The sequence below is a fragment of the Ruditapes philippinarum genome, unplaced genomic scaffold (assembly GCF_026571515.1).
Source record: "Ruditapes philippinarum isolate M1 unplaced genomic scaffold, ASM2657151v2 ctg7296_1_1_1_1, whole genome shotgun sequence".
Lineage (NCBI taxonomy): Eukaryota > Metazoa > Mollusca > Bivalvia > Venerida > Veneridae > Ruditapes > Ruditapes philippinarum.
Window position 1 is genome coordinate 1 of NW_026857675.1, and position 19,518 is coordinate 19,518.

Sequence of the window (19,518 nt, forward strand, 5' to 3'; positions counted from 1 at the left end):
TTTAAATATTGGAACCTTTAGGTGACACTTTATGCTTTTGATAATAAAATTACAAATGACTGAATAATGTAATAAAAATAACAAATGTGTGCATCGAGTTATGGTCAATCTACAAATTTTATAGACCCTTTTATTCAAGCGTTTAGCGTTGAGGAAGAGTTTAATCCCTTATGTTTTCTTTCATTCCATTCAGCCAAACATAAATAATTAATATCATTTAACTCCATAATTAATAGCATACATGGATAAAATATAAATAGAAAGACTAAGTAAGAGTGGCTACTACATGTTCACTTTAATTTATCACTATATAAATATACATTCATACACATCGACGACACTTGAAAAAAAACACTTTAAATTAGTGAGAAGTTTCTCTGCACTTAACAATAACATATCAAAAATTGTCTACTCTAAAAAAAGACAAAACAAAGATAATTTTCATATTAAATAGACATTAATCAATACCGTTGATTAACCTTAAAGTATACATTTTTTTAACATTATTCTGACTTTACAAAGTCCAGCATAAATATATACAATCTTAAATGTAATCTCAAAACGAGGGCGGGGTGGGTGGGCGTCTGTGTGTAGTGAACATATAGTACCTCGAATGGTCAAATACCCGTGTACATACACCTTATATATTGACCAGTCTTACTCAACGACACGCTTGGTGGACAGCTGAAATACAGCTGAGCTGTCCACAGTGACCGAAAAATTATAACAAAGTAAAATATGATAAACAAGATTAAAAAGGAAAGGCGGCGTTTAATGAACGCAACCCCCATACGACCTAGCAACAAGAACCAGTGGTAAGGAGCCCAGGCAGACCCAAAACAAAAACAGGACAGGGCACATGACAGAACACGGACAAGTTCATCACTAAATGATAAATAATTTGTAACTGATAAGGAATTCAAAGAAAACCAATAAATGATTGAACAACAGGCCCACAAAGTCAAAGGGCACAGGGGAAGGGGACAGGAGGCCGTGGAAGTGGGGGATTAAAGAAATAAAAACCAGGGTCAAAGGGGGAATATACTTACCGTAGACGAGAAAACAACAAGGGACATAAGCAAAAGTTTCACCAAAACAGTATGAAACAACATAGACATACATCTGAGGAACACAGAGGGGCGCCGCCTTGGAACGGTCAGCAGCATAATAATGACTGCTGGGGAGTTAAAACCGGTTAATGGTGCCACCAAACCTCGCTCTCAACCCCCACCATGATCCTATAAACGAGACAGTGTTAAATAAAATGAATCCCCGCCAAGTGAAATTCTAACAGTTGTTATGGTTACAAACGGTTAAATAAGTAAAACACCAAAATGATCATGTAGGAACATATAAAAGTAAAACCAATGACCATAACAAAAGTACTCAATGTCCAAAAGGAAGACATAGCAACAAAAATATCACCTACAAGGGCGCGACGAAGCAAGGCAGAAGACGAACATAAAGACAGTTCAGTCCAAAAGGGCTTTAAGAACTGTCCATCATAGAGTCTCCTACTTGGTCCGTCAGATGTAATCAAAAGAGGAAAGCGTAGTGTCCAACTGTAAAAGGATTGAACAATAAGCATGCAGTATGTCTTTAAATAGTAGGGTCATAACCTCTTTTCATAAAACGTTTAATGATTTTAGTAAAAACAGCAGAAGAATTACCATGACCCAAAATCTTACGAAGTTTGTAAATCACATCGCCATAAAAACCAGGCCATATGACCAATGATAAATAAAGGTATGTGACGGTCAATGGGGGATTAATCTATACTTGTATCATAGTTTGGGGACCTTTCTCTTGAAAATGTGTCAGAGATAAATCGTATACATATACATGCACAGTGCGTTAACTGGGGTGCAGGTATTAGTTACCCGCACTCCAGAGCATGCCCTTTGATTGGTTCATTTTGCCTGGGGTTTACAAATTGTGACGACGGGGAAAGGGAAAGCGATAGAAATATCATATGCAGTTGCTCGTTCATTGGTTCCTTTTTTCTGGGGTTTCATATTGTGACATCAGGGAACGTGTTTTTATTTTTGACTATGATACAAAAGAGAAAGAACATCAAAACACTCGGCAATCTGATTTATACTCGGGGGCTACGCCCCCTCGAACAAATCAGATAGCCTCGTGTTTCCATGCTCTTTCTATTACAAACCGTTTCGACTGTTCGAATGTAAGCTAATCGAAAGTTTTAATACAAAATACAGATCATGCAATAATTAATATAACGTGGAAAAAAAAACTTATGCATACATAAATTCCATACCATATCATATTCAAGACAATAATCAAATGTTTCAGAGTAATTTTTGCTATGGGAGACTTTGAAATGAAAAATTAAAAATGAAAATTGAAAATCGGGAAATTTCCCTATAAACCAGTTCTTTCCCCCTGACTTTTCCCCCAAAAACCTTTTTTCCTCCCCTACATTTTTTTCCCTTTAAAATTGCGCCCCGGATATTTTTGTTGACTTTTTTTTTTGTCAAGGGACCCAAAATTTTTTATAAATTTATTTTTTTTGATTTACAGCAAAAATAAATTAGGAATCAAGAACTCCTTCCGATTTCTATTATGTAAAGTCATACATTGGTTTCCCCTTCGGTGATTAGCAGCATTTCATATTAATGAATGAGAACAGGAACAAATTTCACGCCTTAACCGCTGGGGAAGCAGTATAAAAGGGGAAAACACACAAAAAACACTTATATTCGGTGATTTATTTCTTACATGTGTATATTTTACATGTGTATCTTTTACAGGAAATTACTTATTATTTTGTAGTACACAGTTAGTTATGTATGTATTTTAGTTATGTACATCAATTCAAAGCTAGATGACGTTAATATTGTGAAAGTTTGGAATTCTATTTATAGAAGTAGTTTAAGTCTAAATGAAACGGTCATTCTGTCGCGCTATGATAATAAATAACAAACTGGAGAATTTTGCAGGAAATAAAATGCAATAATATTCAACAATAAATTTCATTTCTTTTATAAATTTATCAGGCCATTTTTACGTATTGTTATATATGACAGTATTATCATTTCGAAATTGTCTTTTCCGTAGGTTCCTTCCCTCATTGCACTTCTGACATTTTTTATCGTGAATATTTAAATGGACCATGATTTCTCGAAATATTTCATTCGATTTTGTTTGAAGACAATCGATTTTATGGTTGTTTGAGACCGAATACTGTGACATTTTTAACAGAAACTAAATTTTTGTCTGCAGTTTGAACATGAGGTGTTATTGGTGTATAGGAATATAAACACAGAAGGTTTTGGAGCAATTCAACAAAAATAGTAGATTGATCTCCCAATAATCAATTAACAATAGCTCTTTAAATATCACCATGTCAAGTAGCTTTTATATCTTTGACTCCCCCGAACATGATGCTTACCTGTCTAAAATTCAGGTAACAGTCTTCCATTTTATTGATAAATAATGTTTCACCATATAACATGTATAACACAAAAATTCCTGAATTTGGTCTTTTTGAAATTCATCTCAATTCTTTTCATTTAGTGTGTGATATACTTTCAGTATTTACCGGGGACTTGAAATATATCTATTGTATCTTTAATCCCAGGTATTGATAGACATCTTTTTTTTAATTTGACAAGAAATAAATGCATGTTATATTACTAAATTTGTCCCTTTTGTTACTATTTGTATATTTGTTGCAATGATAATAATAATAAAATAACAGACATTATTCATTTTGATTTTGTTCCAAAGGTAATACATACAAAGGACATGCAAAGAACATGTTGAAAAGTAAAGTCCATGAAAGTTTTTGTTTTGGCTCATTTACATATCTTTTACCATGATTAGCTGTTGATATTTGTAGAAAATGAGTTGCATTATAGATGAAAAACAAATGTATATGCTATGATATTTTTTTATCTACTTATATGACTACAGTAGTGACACAAACAGAACAATGTTGCACTATTGTCATGTCACATTACATTTACAAATCTTGTAAGTCTTGTTTGTATTCAATGGAATTACTTTCTTTACTAGGTAGGCATCAGTGAAAGCATAATATTTAAATTTAATATCTGACATCTCTCTCTTACGGATACTGTAGTGCATACGAAAATAATAATTAAGCAAAAAATGATTTACAAAACATTCGGAATGAGATACAATAGTACTTAATCTGAATATAACATGACCTGTGCGTATGAATGATTTGGTAAGGTATCTGAAATGAGCACATTTTTTGTGCGGAGCTTCTCAATTGCTGCATTGCAGCAACATTTGTACATGTTTAAAATATGATCAGCTGTCCCTCCAAAAAGATATTTATCATTTATTTATTTTCATTTTTGTAAAAAGGTATTTTATTGTTTTATTTTTTCAACTTGCTTACAAGTATTGAAAATGAAGGCAACTTTTCTTTTTACCCCCCATAGATTTAATACATTTACAAGTTGTAAATAGATGCAATAGTCCAATAGAAAATAGACCAACAATCTTTTAAGAATTTATGTACAATTATGTAGAATCTAATTCAGACTGTTCAAGGTGTAATGCTTGCAGAATATATGATACATAAATTTATCATATGAAAAACACATGGAAGTTAAAATATATTTAATATATGAAAACTTATTCATATAAAAACATGTGATAACCATGAGTTAAATATATATTTGTTAACACATGTGTTTCATATGGTCCTGTTTAACATATGTTAATCTTACATATAAAAAACATATGTTCTTAAACACATCTTTTTCAAGACATTTGAAACACATATGTTTAACATATGGTGTACCAAACATACACCAAACATGTTGTGCATTTTAACCTGTTTAGAATACGTTTCCCGCGACATTTTATACGATTTTGGTTTTAAGCTGCCCGCGACATTTTATGATAAAAGGATAAAATGTCTCGCGGGTATGAAATGGCCGTAATTGCACACAATAAATATGGACTGTGATCGATTATAAAATGAACATTTCAGATTCTTTCATGTTGAAAATTTTAGTTATGAAATTATCGGAACACAAGGTTCATATATCTAGGTAAGGGTTCAATTTGAGATGCTAATAATTGAGTTTATATCCTTGAGAAAACAACAAGTTATTATATCAAGTTTCTACTTTCTTTTAAGATATTTGTTTTTAAAAGGTCAAATTCAACTCTTCTGTGAAAGTCGCAATATATTATTTTGTGAAAATTTGTCGTTCTTTATGATATGAAATATATAGATTGGTGAAGTATCTTCCCTCATTTTGCCTGTTGATTTTTTGATGTGCAGTCTTCTCAAGTTTTTTTTTGTTAGACTTAAAACATGCTGATCGGTGAAGATTACCATCTTTCAAGACACGAATAAAGGGATTAGTGAAGATTCTATCCCTGCTAACGTTATTTCCCCTGTTTCCTGTTGATTATTTAATATGCTGCCTTATCATGTTTACAAATCTTCTTCTTGTTAGATGTTTTTATATGTTTTTATATATGTTGATTGTCGAAGATTTCACCCGCCTTAAGTCTTGAAATAAACGGACTGGTGAAGTTTCGACCCCCTGTTGCCTGTTGATTATTTGTTATGCTGACTTTAAAAACGCCACCTGTAAAACATTAAAATTGATTGGTTTGCAACGGGAACATTGCCAATCAGTTTTTAAAAAATATAAGAAAAGACCAATATAAATTAATGTTTTATTGGGATAATTTGATAAAATATGTCTTGAAAAATAAATAGTTGATAAATTTCAAAGTATTAATATTTAAATGATGCATCTTAAAATTTTGTTATAGACTAGAGCAATTTATCATCTGCTATATGCCAAATATCGGATCATTTACCCCACACCCATCAATAGCATCCATATATAGTTGTTCGTGGTTTGTTGCACTAAATACTATCAGCATACTTCGTGCTTATTACAGAACAATTTACTTTAGATTTGGCAACCGAAAGGAATGATAAGAATAAATTTAAAAAAATCTTCTTCTAGAGACCCACAAGGCCTAGGGCTTAGATATTTTGCATAAGGCATTGTCTGGTAGACCTTTACCAATATTGTTCAAATTATAGCCCTTGGGTAAAATAAATAGCACATGTATAAATCTACATGAAATTAAATCGGGAGATCTTGAAAGAAAATATTTCATAAGTACTGACCTGAAATATACACAAAAGAGCTCGCTTTTTATTATCGTATTATGTTTTTATTTATTTTTTTGATTTGTATCTGCTAACATTTAATGACTTACTACAGTTATTGTTTTGATAAAGACACAAATGTTTATAATAAGACGAAGTGTCATGCGCAACAACCTGTCACCTACCTCCAAGGTCAAGGTCACACTTGGAGGTCAAAGATTAACATAGTCTGTTACAGTGTATATTTCGTTTCCGGTCCATAACTTTGTCATTTATCAAAGGAATTTAAAATAACTTGGCACAAATGTTTGTTATAATAAGACGATGTATCATGCGCAAAACCAGACCCCTACCTCCAGGGTCAAGGTCGCACTTGCTCATTCAAGGTCATTTGAGGGTATATGTAGTGTCCGGTCTATAACTTCCTTATCTTTGAAGGGATTTTGTAAATACTTGCCACAATTGTTCACAGTAATGAGATGATGTGTCATGCGCAACAATCGGTCACCTACCTCCAAGGTCAAGGTCACACTTGGAGGTCAAAGATTAACATAGTCTGATATAGTGTATATTTTGTGTCTGGTCCATAACTTTTTCATATATCAAAGGATTTTGAAAATACTTGACACAAATAGTCACTATACTAAGACGATGTGTCATGCGCAACACCTGCATCCCTACCTCCAAGGTAAAGGTCACATTTCGAGGTCAAAAATTAACATAGTCTGTTAAAGGGTATATATTGTGTCTGATCTAGAACTTCTTCATAATTCAAGGGATTTTGAAATAACATGGTACAAATAGTCACAATAATAAGACGATATGTCAAGTACAGCACCTGCACCCGTACCTCCAAGGTCAAGGTCACATTTCGAGGTCAAAAATTAACAGAGTCTGTTAAAGGGTATATATTGTGTCTGATCTAGAATTTCTTCATAATTCAAGGGATTTTGAAATAACTTGGTACAAATGGTCACAATAATAGGACAATATGCCAAGTACAACACCTGCACCCGTACCTCCAAGGTCAAGGTCAAACTTAGAGGTCGAAAGTTAACAGAGTCTGTTATGTGGTATATTTTGTGTCCCGTCCATAACGTCTTCATAGATCAAGGGATTTTGAAAAAACTTGGCACAAATAGTCACAATGATAAGATGATGTGTCATGTGTTACACCAGTGTCCCTACCTTCAAAGTCAAGGTCACATGAAGAGGTCAAAGATTAACATTGTCTGTAAGAGGGTATATTTTGTGTCCCATCTATAACGTCTTCATAGTTCAAGGGATTTTGAAAATACTTGGTACAAATAGTTACAATAATAAGACGCTATATCATGCACAACACCCTACCCCCAATGTCAAGGTCACACTAAGAGGTCAAAGCTTAACATTCATTTTATTTGTTTAATAAATTTATTGTTGCATTTGTAGATCTAGCATTGATCATTGATAATTTTGGACTGAAAGTCCTTTGATCCATACCTCAATCTTTTAAAATAGTACAATAAATAGCTTCATATAAATCTTCCCCGAAGCGGGGGACGTTGGTAACTCTGTCACAAATTCTTGTTTTAATTAAAAATAAATTACTTGAACCTGAAAATTAAAAGATAATTTTTTATTGCAAGCATTATTTCGTAGTGCCCTATTAGCTCCATAGAAAGTGCATCGGATTAAGAATTCATGGGCTGGTGGTTCAATCCTAGAGCAAGGCGATTTTTCTTCGTGACAATTCAGTACCAAAATTTCTTAAGAGGGGGGGCTTGATAGTGGGCCTTTGCGTCGTTTTGTAAATAATGGACGATATATGTGAACATGAAAAACAACAATACGTGTTATTACATATCCAATTTTTGCAAAAAGTTTATTTCATTAAGATATCTTTGGTCTCCTGCTATTGGCGGACGAAACAAATGTTTGGGGATTTTTGTAATAGTTAAATAGTATACATTGTATATAAATTAATGAGGAGAATTTGCTTAAAAAAATCTCGAAATGAGGGCATTGCAACTTATATCGGACATAGAGTAAATGAATCATGAAGGATAATTACACGGGCACTTTCACTGATAAGTTATCCGGGAAAACCTTTTAAAGTGGTCCGACCACTTAAATATGAACAAAATGTGTTAAACGGCTGGAAAAAACACCGAAACAAGCCAGGTTAAAAATCATTTCATGTATAACAAAACATTTTGCTCTTGTTAGTTTCTATGGCTAGGCGTAATTTCTCCATGACAAGTTATCTTGGACATAAGGTATAATGGTCATTGTCTGTTACCGCTGATTCATAAAACATGTGGGATATGTAGTCGATCACTTGCGGCATTACTGATAAGTTATAAGGTAAAGTCTGTTTGTATGATCTTTTGCCGAGATTTAACAAAAAAGTGTTAAAATCGGTGTTAAAAAACAACAGAAAAACAAACAAACGCAATTTTGCAACGTTCAATTTCCACATGATTCTTTTGGTTCACATCATGATACATGTATATGAAAATTGATCTGTTTTTAAGTAACGGAGTTTCAAGTGAAAGCGTCTATTTTTTAATCAAAAGACAAACATTCGACATACCGAATAAATATGACATTAATACTGATTATAAAAGGATTTCTCAGTATAAAATAGAAGTCAATTTATGACATTCTAATACTACGGGAAACTAAAACATTTTTGGGCCAAGCTGATTGGGCTGTAAGCGTGAGATGAATCAGTTACTTCTATTTATTGTATAAAATAATCAAATATATTTCATTCTTAATCTCTTTTTTTCAGAAACCAGAAACTTGATAATGTCGTATAAAGAAAGATGCATATCAGCCCTTGAAGAGCGTGCTAAACCAAGCAAAAATGATATACGATACGCACGATATGTTAACTCGGTAAATTGTTTCCTCAGTAAGTTTGGAAGAGAAAGGGTGCACCTTGTTGGTAGCACAGGCGAGCTCTCCAAACTTGCGTACCCCAAAGATGATGGTGATGCAGATTTCTTACTCGTATCTGGGAAACTGGAGATTCCTGTTGAAAACCTAGTTCAAAATGAATACGCACCGTGTTACGTGTGGATAACAGCAGATTCGTTGCATAACCATGGATGTGAGATTATTCAAGGTAAATACCTTTCAACTAAAGATTTACGCAGTGTAGGACCAGAGCTGTTTACTATACTTAGGGCGGTTTATTTACCTGTTACTGCTCAAATGGATAAACTGCCCGAAGCTGGAGAAAACTTAACAATGCTGACAGTATCTTCAAAAGTTGGATTACAAATAACGAAATATAGAGAATTTAAGTTGGACGAAGGTGTAGAAGATATCAGACAAAAATTACCTAACACAGGCGCGGAAAGAAGTAAAAGTGTTTGGTCTAAGGGTTTGAAGAATGTAGAAATTCATGACCATGAAAAGAAAATTTATAGAAGACTATATGAAATAGGGAAACTGGCTGAAAGGAAAAAAGATAATGGAGGGATAACCTTTTTTGCTCAGATAATCGGAGAGATTCTTAAGCAAGATAAAATCTTTTATCAACGACCGCACAATGATAGCAGTCATTGTTCAAACAGCAACGATGAAGACGAGAATGTCCTATATGAATTGAAAAAATTCAAAAATAATTTGGAATGTGTCGACACAGCGGCATTTAGAGCAACTTTTACGGAGACAAGTCATAAAGACTTTGTGCCTGTTCTAAAGATAAAAGGGACGCTTAGATGTATGGAGAAATGGAAAACTCGGGTAGAAAAATTAAATTGGCCCCCGGAGAGGGTTGACAGAATTTTCAATGCAAACGTTTTCGTCGCAGCAAGAATGTCACCGGTAAATCCAAATCCAGAAAAGGATTTTTGTTTGTCATTTAATTTGCCAGAGAAAGAGATGATGTTGTCAATTTCTCCAGTGCAGAAGAAAGTATTTTTGATCATGAAAGCTTTCTTAAAGGGTATAATTGAAAAGCGTCATGCTGAAATTAGAAAAGAGCTGACATTGAAAACTTATCACATAAAACATTTGATGTTTTGGGTGTATGAAGAAAAAGTGGAAGAAATGGAATCAGTTTCTTATCTTCTGAAAAAAGCTTTGGATTCTCTTACAGATGCACTTCGGAGTAAGAAACTAAGTCATTACTTTGTAGAAAGTAACAATATGTTTGTTGACTTTGAAGACACTGATTACGAAATCTTACTGACATGCGTTGATGAAGTTAAATCAAGTCCTATGAAAAGTTTAGAATTTTATATAGGTTTGAATGAAAGGAGTGCACAAGAAGTCTTGCTGACAGAAGACGAGATTTCTTGCATTTTAGAAATGTCTGCTGACGGAGGGAGAAATGAATATCTCCAAAGGACGAAAGAAGCCATGATAGACTTTCAGAGAGGTGTCAATGAAAATAGAAATGCAAATGGATGTTCTCCGCTGATAGAAGCCATAGTGGACACAGTTAAACTTTGTCTACAAGATGAAGGGAGTGATAACCTTCAAATTATTAAATTAGTGCATGCTGTTCTGACAAACGGTCAGACAGATATAGCACAAATAGATAAGAACATGGCAGACAAAAATATAGAGGATGTCGTGATGCTCATTGTTGGACTTAGTATTATGGATCATAAATTGCGGAGCTATGTGAATCATTTCGGTGGAAAGGACGGGATAAGGCATATTTTACGGGGTGCTTTTTGTGGTAAAGGTTTAGACCTTGATATTGATCTTAGGGAACAAATTGTTGACTCGCTTCGTCGATATCTTTCGTGTTCAGATATTGAAGAAGATTCATTGTTTTCAGAGTTGAAATATAAAATGTTTGGCTATGTTACTTTTAGAAAAGAGTTTTCCGACACGAAAGGATTAAGAGATGTATAAACTTTTGATATATAAAAATACTTTTATTCTACAACGTATCAAGGTCTTGGACGTTGTCAGAAAATGTTCTCTTTGGTTATAAATATTTCAATTTGTAATATACATGTCCATAATTTATCAGACACATTAGGGGTTCACCAGTTATTTCGACTTCTTTTTGTTTGTTTGTTTAATATATTGCTTTTCAAAGGAAACCGTTTTTCAGATTTTCCTTCTTCTCTAGGACTACATTTATCCTTTGTGAACTTTTTATTTCAATATTTCGACAATATCTTTATTATTTACCAATAAAAGAATTATATAATTCTCTCAAATAACTTTTCAAATTTTTCATTGTTCAAATTTCATTTTTAAACTTTCAGTTAGTTTTTTTCAATTTAAGTAATCAGTTGCATTAAAAGAACAAAAAATATATATAATATAAAACTTTGACTTTCTGGGAAAGGCTTTTTCGGATGTCGTCCAGATACATTTGCACTATACATGTAATTCTCATTTTTTGAAAATTTATTTTTGGTTTATTCATGTAACCTTATTTATGTGTGTACATATTTTTCTACATTTAATGCATGTATCAAATCCGACCGGCACAAAAATTGTATCACACCTGAGTGTACACATTGCACTACCATGTAACACTATGATATCACACCATTATATTACACTATCATACAACACTACCTAATATATTAAAAATATCTGGAAAACAGTGATCTGTCGGAAGCATTAAAAACAGCAAAATTGACTCGGGTTGATCGAGTCTGTACATGAGGGATAATGAAAAAGTGCAACATCCCTCACGCCCCTAGCAATCGCTTGAGCGATACTCAATTCTCAAGACTTAATAGTGCTGGACAAAATGATCCCGAAAGATCAGAAAAATATAACAACACTGAATTATAATACACATCATATACTCATGTCAAACCATCTTATAAATATATCATATAAAACTACCATAATTATAACAAGCTCATATAAACTACCATACAAAGCTATTTTGTCACACCATCATATAGAGAATAACACGCCACTGTCTTTTGATATCAATTTTATCAGGCTGATAAAGGCTGAAAGGGACGATCTTTTTGGGTATCCCTAAATAATCTATAAACAATAGAAATATTGACCTTTTATTTGAAAATTAACTGGCTCTGATGATATTCGGAAAAACACACAACAACATTTAGATGAGGACTGACATAACAATGAATTATGTTACTTATCAACTCTTTACAACACCTTAATAAAATGTGGTGAAAAAAAGGATTACTTTTTTAATTTTCATATCATTTATCTTCATATTTGTTTTTATTTTATATATCTATTGATTTGTTGTTCATTATTGCATAAAAATTACATACAGAAACTTATTAAGAGGACTTTAATATTGTTTACGTTGTATTAATTTATAACTTATGTTAACGGGAGACAATCAATATAACATAGAAACCATTCAGATGTTTGCTCCCTTTCGAAATACAAAAAGGCAATAACGATGTATTTCACTTTGCGCAAATAAAGACACTTTGAACTTTTGTTTTTGCTTTTTATGGACAATTTCTTCCGATTCTTGCTGTAAAGACATTATGTTCCCTATGAGAGAAAATAATTTCATCCAACAAGTTGGAGCAATATGACGTTAACATTATCATTGACTACAAGAACAATTTAAATGTAAGAGTAATTTCATTTTTAACTTTTAATACGAATAAAAATATAAAGTAGTTATTTTGTATTATTACTTCAGCTCAATAAGAGCGTTATCACTATCCATTGAATGTTTAGAGCTGAATATCCGTCACATTTAGATAAATATAGTGTGTGACAGTTACCTTGCGATTTAAAACGAGTGATGCAAAATGATAGTACCGAGTTTTCGAGTTCCGTGTGTTTATGGCTGATTTAGATCTGTTACAACTAAATTTCAAACTGCCACATAATTTTATACCGTATGTAAAATAATTTAAATCGTGTCATGACTTTGTTTAAAGCTTGGTTTGAGCATTAGGTCTATTCATTTGACAAACACTCAATTATTATTATGTGACTTATATAAACAGACAAGAATGATGATACGGAGGCAGAAATCACGCCTGTTTCAACCAAGAGAGCCTTTCTATTTCTATTTTTCTTACCTGTAGAATTGTTGCTCTCTAATGCTGACAGAAACACGAATCGTAATTAAACATGCCACTCGTATGTATTCATGTTACAAATACAAGTAAAGATAGCCAAATACACAATGAAAATTTCATTTTTAAAACTCTGTTTTCTGCCATCTACCAATTTTATTTGCTACACAAGTACTGATGCTTTACGATAAAACATGGTTGAGACATAAACTGGTCTCGGAACTACGAAGTCTTGGTAGAGAGGCAACAGCATGCTAGTAGATTACCACTTTTGTCATCACAAGATATGCAGACATGGGGAAATACGTTCCTGACATGCCTCCTTTAAAGGGTATTTTTACGAAAATGTTACTTTAAACTGAGATTTTTATAAAGTCACTGGCCTATTATAAAGCACGGTATCTTCCTCACAAATGTAAACGTCTCCGCCCTGTAAACTAAGTTAATTTGAAACTGCTGCTTATTTTACTCTTATAATTTTAACTTCCAACATAGCTTACATACTGACGATTTTGTGACGGGAGTTATGGTACACGTAAACACGTGCACAGATATAAATTATAGAATACCCCTTTATTTAATGTAATCAAGATATAAATGTAATTTATACTCTCCCATCTGGTTAGTTCTTTGTGATGGGATTAACCAAACCAAACACACGCTCATATGTAGATATTCATGTATAAAGAGACAAATAAGATATTAGGTCAGTATGATCTCATTGAGGTAGAGTGGACAGACTGTGGACAACGGTAATAAATGTGCATAAACTGTTCGACTAGTCATCAATAAAAAAAGACATTTGTGCAACATGTATACACCATTGTTCCCTTTATTAGCAATTTAGTCATTTTATCACCCTACCATATCCGAAGTCGTATGTAGGTTAGCGTTTGGTGGTAATGTCACCATGACGTTTGACCTACTGGCCTTCAGTTCAATCTTGGTCTTCTAAATGTCATTACGTACTTCCATTCCACCAAAGACCAGAACTTTCTTTAAGATATGATTAAAGACAAGATTGTAATGGTCAAGGCTGGAGTGACTTTGACAACTAACTTGTTCAGTTTAAAATCATTAGAAGTCATAAACAGGTCATGACAGCCTCCCCTCAGTCTGAGTACTGTTCGCTTAAGCTTTCTCTATTTTTGGTCGAACAATGTTTGATGCGGCACATTGACGGACGGACCTACCAACATATGACTTTTATCTATTTTTATTTTTGGCGTAAAACTTACTTATTCCTATTTCATATTCAACTTTTATTTCTTCTCTTAATAGGTATTAGAAGTGCGCGAGATAAAGAGTAAAAACATAATTTCTATATAAAGACCAACATTGTCCTTTAATTTCTTCTTGAAGCGACCCAATTTTCACAGACAAATTGCAAAAAATTTAAAACATTTACAAAATAAGACACTTTTTTCCGTGTTTTAATAATAATGACGAAATTAAAATTTTTATAAAACAAGTTTAAAAAAAAATTTTAAAAAAAAAAAATATTAGTGTTTCGTACGGAAAGGTGTTCAATTTTTGTTAAAATTTTTTTTTTTTGGGGTATTTTCGGGTATTTTGGGGTACATTTGAAACCACGCTTTTTCCCTTTTTTCCAACGGTACTTTTATACAAAACAATATTCTATCCTCATGCCCCACTTGTGGGTTTTTACTTTTTTTTCTTTTTTTAAAAATTTTGGGAATTGTTTTAAATCAAAATTAGTTTTTTAAAATGAAATTAATTGGGAAAATAAGTAATTTTTTTTGGGCTTTATTTTTGTACCCTTTTTTTTCTTCCATCATTTTCGTACCAAAACTTTATTTTTTTTAGGGGGTTTATTAAAAATTTTTCACAAGATATTTACTTTAATGTTTTGTAAGGAGAATTTTCCTATTACTAGTCAAAACTTTTTACCAACATGTGTCTTTCAACATTGTACTTAATCAATTTTACATAAAAGTCTGTATATTGTTCATGTTTAAGACCCGATTGTTGAATTACGAGGTAGTCAAACACTCCTCCGGAGTTTGCTGGTTAACATGTATTTTTCCCAGATGATTTGTTAGTTATACAGCGTTATTTTGTATCATTTCAGCTTTTTACCATATTCAACGATTTACGGAATAAAGGTTTAAACTTCATGCGTCTTGGTTTTGCCTCGGTAGCATGACAGTAAAAAGACAATACGACTATGTCAACATTTGAAGAAAAAGATGGAGTTCCTCCAGAAGAAGCGATGGATAGAGAAAAGCGCGAAAGAACCCTCACAGAAGCTGGGAAAGAAATATATGAGAATAGAAGAAGTAAACTCACATTTGACTTGGATAAGGCATGGGATAGCGTAGAAAGTTTAATTGTCGACATCCACAAACATATGTGACCATGAAAAATCCCAACATAGAAAAATGCAGAGATTTAGAAACTGATTTGGCAAAATTACTTCCAGAAGTATGAAGTTCAAAATGACTTATATGAGACATTTTTTACGCCAATTCACAGTAATGAATCACTTGAAGAACTGACTGCCACAGAAAAATACCATTCAAGAAGAAAACAGTTGGTGCTTACAGAAACAAAATGTTTACGTGACATACGATTAAACATGCTGGAGAGCAAAGCTGCAAGTAGAGCTGACAAGCTGTCTATAAAGTCACATAACACTATTTTACACAGAGCCAATCTCGAGTACAAAAAGAAGGAAGCAGATATAATGAAAGAAAAAGCAATCGCTCAAGAAGAATTACAAATTGCAAAGGCAAAATGCGAAAGAAAAGAAGCAGAGAAAAATATCCCCAAACATTTTGAAATTTAAAAATAAAAATAAAGATCAGACTCACAAATGTTGAAATGAAATATAATAAAAAGGAAATTTTTTCCCAAAATTATATTGAAAACTCTACATCTTAATCCTAGGTCCAGCCTTTAACCACGATCTTTAAACAGAAGGACATTGATATCCCCACCATTTTATCACAATTTTTAATAAAAAGGATTTACAGCTTTCAATTTCACACAGTTGATAAAAACCAGAAACCTTTGTTTCCCTGGAAGCAGCTTCAAAATGATTGGGGAAACTTTGCCAAAAATGCAGAAGGGGTTTGATTTGCTCATAAGTTTTAGCCCAAATTACAAGTCAGCAAGGGCAAAAGCTCAAATACAAAAAATTTTGAAAAGCAAAGGAAAAAAATAGGGGGTCTTTTGGATGAACAATATGGAAGATCAGAACTTGTCGAAGCAACTCTGAAAAGAAGGTTAGAAGAATTCCCAAGAATTGACTATAAAGACATGTCCAAAACTGGAATTTTATTTTTGAAAAGAAACCCCAAACATACCTTATACGGGCCTACATTCGTTTTGTGAAATTGAATATTGGGTGAAAAGTAACCCAACATACTGTCTTTCTTTACTGGCCTTACTTTGATTCGTCTTCATGGTGTAAATAGAATTTGTTAGGAAACTACCACTTGGTATGCCAAGATTCAAAATTAAAAAGTCACTAATGGAGAAAAAAAATTTTCTGAAAGAAAAAAGAATTTTGTTACAGGTGCTTAGATTCAGTAAACATGTTGCAAGAGACTGCAAAACAGAAGGAGGCTGCGTAAAATGCGGCCAAAGGGTCATGCGTCTTCGGATGCAATAGAAAGGACCCAGAAAGACGACGGCGGGGAGTCCAAGGGAAAGCAAGGTTTGAACTCTAAGTTACTTTCTCTGTTGGAGACAATTCTAGGCAGCACTTGCAGTAAAACTGTGCTAGTAGATGTAATCCGCAGGGTCATTTAGAAAAAACCTGTTACGGGGTATATGCTTATCATCGATGATCAGAGTAACGGAAGATGGGAACCATGGAACTGTTCGACAAATTAAATGTACATACTGAAGCAACTCCATATACATTGTCATCATGCTCTGGCCCGTGTAACTAGGTATGGCCGTAGGACAAATAATATGTGTGTAAGGGCAGTGGATGGTTCTTTGCTTGTACAATTTTACCTATAGTCACAGAATGCGACGAGATATTCCAAAATGAACGTTCAGAGATACCTACACGAGAAGTAGCTGAAGCCTATGATCATCTTAAATGTATTGTAAAAGAAATACCTAAAATAGAAAATGATGAACATTCAGTTTTGATAGGAAGGGACCTTCCAGAGGTACATCTATGTGCTTGAACAAATAACCGGTCAGAAAGGCACCCCATTTGCTCAAAGATTGCCACTTGGATGGGTTATTATAGGAGAAGTTTGTTCAGGACGCTTTACACTTACCAGATACAGTTTCCGTAAAAAAGACTCATGTACTATCCACTGGACAGTCTACATATATGGAACCTTGTCCTTATACACTGAGTTTGAAAGAAAGTTCCAAGTCATTGAATCATGATTTTACTGTGTGGCGAAGATCAAACTTTTTGTACGAACGAACAAGGACAATCAACTTGGCCTTTCGATTGAAGATAAGCAATTTCTTCGACTCATGGATGAGAAATGAAAGTAGCATCAGACGGTTTTTGGACTGCACCTTTACCTTTTAAGTCAAATTAGATCAAAGTTGCCTCACAATAAACATCAGGTTTTGCGGCGGGCTCAAATCCTAGATGCCAATCTCAAAAGAAACCCAGTTAAGAGAGAACATTTTGTTAATTTCATGAGTAGATTATCAACAATGAAGCATGTGAAAGTGCATTACCTTTAGAAAGAGGTAAGTGAGTGCTGGTATTTACCTCTCTCGGGGTGTATCATCCGAAAAAGCCTGAGCAGTTACGGGGACTATTCGACTCTTCTGCCACATTTCATGGATTTCTTTTAAATAGTGTCTTAATGTCTGGTCCAGACATGACTAAACAGTCTACTTGGCGTCCTGCTTAGATTCCGTAAAGATGAAGTGGCCATTTCTGCTGATGTTGTTGTGTAAACACTAAATAATCAAAAGATTGCACTGGTTCTTCAATAACGTTGTTTTATTTCTGATTACCGGAAGTCAACTCATATAATGACGTCAATACAATAACATATAAAAAGGCGCGTCACGCTAAACGTGACGCTAATATTGGCGCAATAACTCAGTACATACATATGTTACGTAACACTCCGGGGCCACAATGCTTGTTCAAGATCATATTAAATAAAATAATAATTGTACAAACTGAAATTCAATGAAATGAAGTATTGTAACTTAGAAACTTTGAAATCAGATATATCTAGTGAATTAAATACAAGTTCGATCAATCAATTAAATTCATAAACTGTCTCTGATAGTAAACACTATTGCAATTAGTTTTAAATCATTGTTATTATACTCTTATTGCAATGAACCGGTAAAGTTTCACTGATTATATATAACGAATTGCAAATGTCACTTTATGTTTTAAAGGCATGCGCGAAAAATTGGTGCCGGCAATGCACGTGAATCACGTGTACAATGTTAATTACTTAAGTTCTAGTGGGTACAGCTTGGCAATAGGTCGTGTAGTAATTCCTCGTCTGGATCTAACACGGGCTGCTCGAATATGTCCATCACCGCCAGTTGTACATCTTCTATATTCCTAATGAACCAGCGATTCCTTGGTAAATACTCGTCATGTATTTGAACCACGTCACCAACATTGATATTGTCCATGGTTACCAGAGTTTTCTGTGAAACTCTCGCAACGATGTGAGGTATTCGTGTTTCCATCTGACCAAAAATGATCAAGCGCTGGGCAGTCTTAAATCTGAACAAAATTTACCGGCCGATTCTTGGGTTAATTCCCTTTGTTGTGGGATCTCTGTCGTCTGGAATAAATAGGGGAGGTAATCCTTCGTCCCCGTATAGTTAGATGAGATGGTGTTAATGGTTCTTCATCTTTGGTATCTGTATATGTATATGTAAGAGGGCGGTCATTAATAATGCATTCTATTTCTGTTACAAGTGTACGAAGAACTTCCATGCTTATTAATGATTTCCAAAGCACTTTTCTGATACATGTCTTGGTAATACCTATAAGTCTCTCCCACCAACCACCCATACCAAGGGGCCATGTTGCGGGATAAAAGTCCATGAATATAGGTGTGTTCCAAGAATCTTCGGTCCCTTCAGGATTTTGGCAGTGGCTATATATGTAAAGGGCGTTATCCGACATTATAATTTTTGGAATTGATTTTCTACTGAAGAAACGCGTAGAGCCAAAATGAATGATTCCACAGTCATATCTGGCACAATCTCTAAATGGATAGCTCGTGTATTTGCGCACCTGAAAAGACAAATATATCTGCCTTTTGTAGATCTCCATGAGGTGTTTTTACTGTCAATGCTCCAGTGGAAATCTATCCCTGTCACAGTGAATGGTGGTGCTTGTTTCAAATCTGTTGCTCGGTAAAGGTGGGGCGTCGCGGAATACTATATGCTTTA

The 19,518-nt window shown here is 33.7% G+C and overlaps 1 protein-coding gene across 1 annotated transcript; it reads left to right on the forward strand.

Annotated features, from left to right (window-relative positions):
* Positions 1-8,932: 8,932 nt before the first annotated feature.
* LOC132750568 (uncharacterized) lies at positions 8,933-12,538 on the forward strand. Its single transcript, XM_060740571.1, has one exon. The coding sequence runs from the start codon at positions 8,933-8,935 to the stop codon at positions 10,997-10,999; it is 2,067 nt and encodes a 688-aa protein (XP_060596554.1). The 3' UTR covers positions 11,000-12,538.
* Positions 12,539-19,518: the final 6,980 nt, after the last annotated feature.

Excerpts from the sequence above, each read along its gene's own strand:
- LOC132750568 (XM_060740571.1), top strand. The coding sequence starts at position 8,933 with ATGTCGTATAAAGAAAGATGCATATCAGCCCTTGAAGAGCGTGCTAAA.